Raw genomic sequence first — 3,368 nt, 5'->3', positions numbered from 1 at the left:
AGCCGACAACATGATCTTCTGAGTGTGACACCACACTCCATGTTGTCTACTATATAAATTAATTGATCAATTATATTTAATAAATAAATACAGATATTAACCAATGTGATTCTTTTACTTTAACAAATAAATGTTTACAAATGTTAGGCTTTTAGTATACACTCTAACAGCAGTAGCAAATTCTTTCCTTATGCTTTGTTATGTTGGAAGTGATTCATATCACGTTTCAACTTGTGATAGCAGTAGCAATTCTGTCCTTTATGCTTTGCTTGGTTGGAATAAATTGAGAATAAGTAGATCTCACAAGTTCTTTCCTAGTGAATCACGTTTAACAGCAACAACTTCTCTTTATGCTTTCCTTAGTTGGAAAGAATTTAGAATGTGTAGACTCATTAAGTTCTGGTTCTAGTATATCATGTATCAACTCTTTGATAGCAGTATCATCCTTTCCTTGAGGTGTTTGGTTGGTTTATACAGAACTGGAATAGCTAGGGATTTTAGTTCTTTCCTTGCTTTCGGAACATGTTGTACAGATTAATGGGGTTGCTAGAGATTTAAGATTAGTTCCTAGATTTACTTGTTTCTTTTAGTTATGTTGTAGCATGCTTAAAGAGGATTTGATGGCCCCTTTGTTATTATTTTAGTTTATTTCCATGAAGCCCATATGTAGCAAATATTATACATGTGAAAGAACTGACGTGGTTACAAGATTGAGTATCATGGAGGAACTGTGCTTCTCTGTAGAAATTAAAAAGCAAATTATGTCTTCATCATTAAGGAAGCAAGATAAGGCACCTAAAATTTAAAATGTCACTGAGAGGTATAGTGAATTTGTGAATGTTGCCGATGACAATAACTGATAAAGGTGAGATGTCTATGAAGTTCATTACGCATTGAAGGATTCATTTAGAGAGATTGCTAGTTTGAGATTTGAGAGGCCGACAAGATTCATGTTATTAACTTATAGGGTATATTTAAAGCTATACCTGATCTCTAGCTTTTAGTTACTTGATTATTTGGTTATTTATACTCAGAACTTAACTTGTTAGGAAATGACTAGTGAAAGTTTGAAGATCCCAGTAGGTTTTTAGCTTGAGTTGGGGTTTGCCGTGCAAACCGGTCATTCTTGACCATTAGGCAATGAACATGAGATGGTATAGATTTTTGTTTAAGCGTTTCAGTGTTGGAATTTGTTTAAACATTTCAGTTATGTAAGAAGAGTTCTTTTATTAGAAGTATAAGAAAGATAAGGAAAAGAAAGAAAAAGGCCAAGACCTTAAGTAGATCCCAAAGTCAAGACTTTAGGGATTTTGACACACAAGGTACTTATTAAAATGTCAAGGCATTTAAAGAAGAAGTAATTAAGATAATAAGATATTTTACTTTGAAGAGGCTAGTACCCGACTTCCAAGGTTGTCGTTAAACAAATCCAGTTGTCCAATTTCGAGGTCTTGGCCCTGGTAGACCGAGGTCTGCTCTTTTAGGATTGGTGGCTCGCTACCCCAACCTATTAGGGAACGCACATAAGATGGTACTACGCCTGGGCCCAAGAGAAGTTGATTATTATTTTGAAGTATTATAAGTATAAGCGTTTGAACGTGTAAAAAATAAGTTTTACATAAGAATAAAAGTATTAAAGTATAAGTTTTAAACAAGTGAAATAAAGAATAAGTTTAGAACAAATGAAATAAGTTTCACTTTATTTTAAAATCAGCAAGTTTAGTTTCCTTTATGCTAGCATGTTATCCTGAGTAGCTCTACATGTTTAACATTCCAGTATGCATTGTTCTTTGCAATTAGAAGAGCATGAGTAGCTTTACATGTTTAACATTTCAATATGTTTGATTCCTTTGCTATTAGATGAACATGAGTAGTCTTCAGTAAGCATTCAGTTAGTTCATGTTATAGATATATGTACATGCATATCGAGATTTTGTGAGTTAGATAGCACTTACTAAGCATTTTGCTTATAGATTACATTTCCTCTTACTGCAGATACAGGAAAGGAAAAGTTTTAGCAAAGGAAGGCGACGAGAAGGTGTTCAAGGATGTGTGATGCCAGGACTATGTGAGAGACTTGGGGCATTTTTAAGTTTCCACATTTTAGTGATTAATAAATATTTGAGATTGTATCTTACATTTCTTGTCATTGGAGATTATTTTGTTTTAGATTGTATGCTGAGATAAGTTTGAGACTTATTTAATTGCGTGGTTGTTTGATATATGTTCCAGCCGCCTGTGGCTGATGTATACTATGTATGTATCTCAGTTTATGGTCACCGGTACAGGGGAGAAGCTGTCGAAATTTTTCGGTAGAGACTCCTCGTGGTTTTGATCTTACCGGTTAAGTAGAGTTAGTAGTTAAGTAACGGTCATCCTTAGAGAGTAGTAGTAAGAAGGGTGGTCATTACAGGACGCACTCCCAGGCATATTGTGCGCAATCCAAACGACGGCAAAGGAGAGAACGGGTGTCATGCCTTTCCACTTGGTGTATGGGGGCGAGGCAGTCGTTCCCGTCGCAGTCGAAATAGAATCTGACAGGGTGCAGCAGTACGACGCGGACAACGTCGAGCGAAGACAACTGGAGCTTGATTTGGTGGATGAGACGCGCGCCAAGGCGGCCGCTCAGCTGACAGCCAATTGGCAAAGAATGAGGCAAAGCTACAACCGGCAAGTGATTCCCCAATCCTTTCAGGTCGGTGACCTAGTATGGAAGAAGGTGAAGCCGGTCGGCGACGTCGGTAAGTTGGAGGCTCCGTGGGCTAGACCGTTCAGGATCGTGGAGAAGCTCCAGTTGGGAGCTTACTATTTAGAAGAAGACGGACGACGACTAGAACGTCCATGGAGTGTGAACCATCTCTAGCCGTACCGAGCTGGGTAAAAGGTGCGCCAATGTATTTAGTACCGTGTATCCCTTCTTTGCCCCATGTCTTTTGACTGCAGGGTTCAAATCAAAAAGCAAAGGATTGCAAGATCATTACTGAATGACTGGGCAACTCGAAGACCGTCGAGCGGCGACGTTAAACACCAGAGCTAAACCAGCGGCTATAAATACCCGGCCTGAAGACCGTTGAGTATCGACGTTAAACGCCAGAGCCGAACCGACGGCTATAAATACCCGGCCTGAAGACCGTCGAGCGGCGACGTTAACCGCCAGAGCCGAACCAACAACTATAAACACCCAGCCTGAAGACCGTCGAGCGGCGACGTTAAACGCCAGAGCCGAACTGGCGTCTATAAATACCTGGCCTGAAGACTGTTGAGCGGAGACGTTTAACGCCAGAGCTGAATCGACGGCTATAAATACCCAGCCTGAAGACCGTCGAGCGACGACGTTAAACGCTAGAGCCGAACTGGCGACTGTAAAT

At 39.7% G+C, this 3,368-nt stretch overlaps 1 protein-coding gene across 1 annotated transcript; it reads left to right on the top strand.

Annotated features, from left to right (window-relative positions):
- The first annotated feature begins 2,473 nt into the window (after positions 1-2,473).
- On the top strand, positions 2,474-2,863 carry LOC122023063. The gene has a single exon (XM_042581158.1). It carries the CDS (start codon positions 2,474-2,476, stop codon positions 2,861-2,863), a length of 390 nt encoding a protein of 129 aa, XP_042437092.1.
- The last annotated feature ends 505 nt before the right edge of the window (positions 2,864-3,368 follow it).

The sequence above is a fragment of the Zingiber officinale genome, chromosome 9B (genome assembly GCF_018446385.1).
Source record: "Zingiber officinale cultivar Zhangliang chromosome 9B, Zo_v1.1, whole genome shotgun sequence".
NCBI classification, from domain to species: domain Eukaryota; kingdom Viridiplantae; phylum Streptophyta; class Magnoliopsida; order Zingiberales; family Zingiberaceae; genus Zingiber; species Zingiber officinale.
This window is presented reverse-complemented; position numbering and strand designations above follow the sequence as displayed.

Coding starts and splice junctions, on each gene's coding strand:
- LOC122023063 (XM_042581158.1), top strand. CDS start 2,474: ATGCCTTTCCACTTGGTGTATGGGGGCGAGGCAGTCGTTCCCGTCGCA.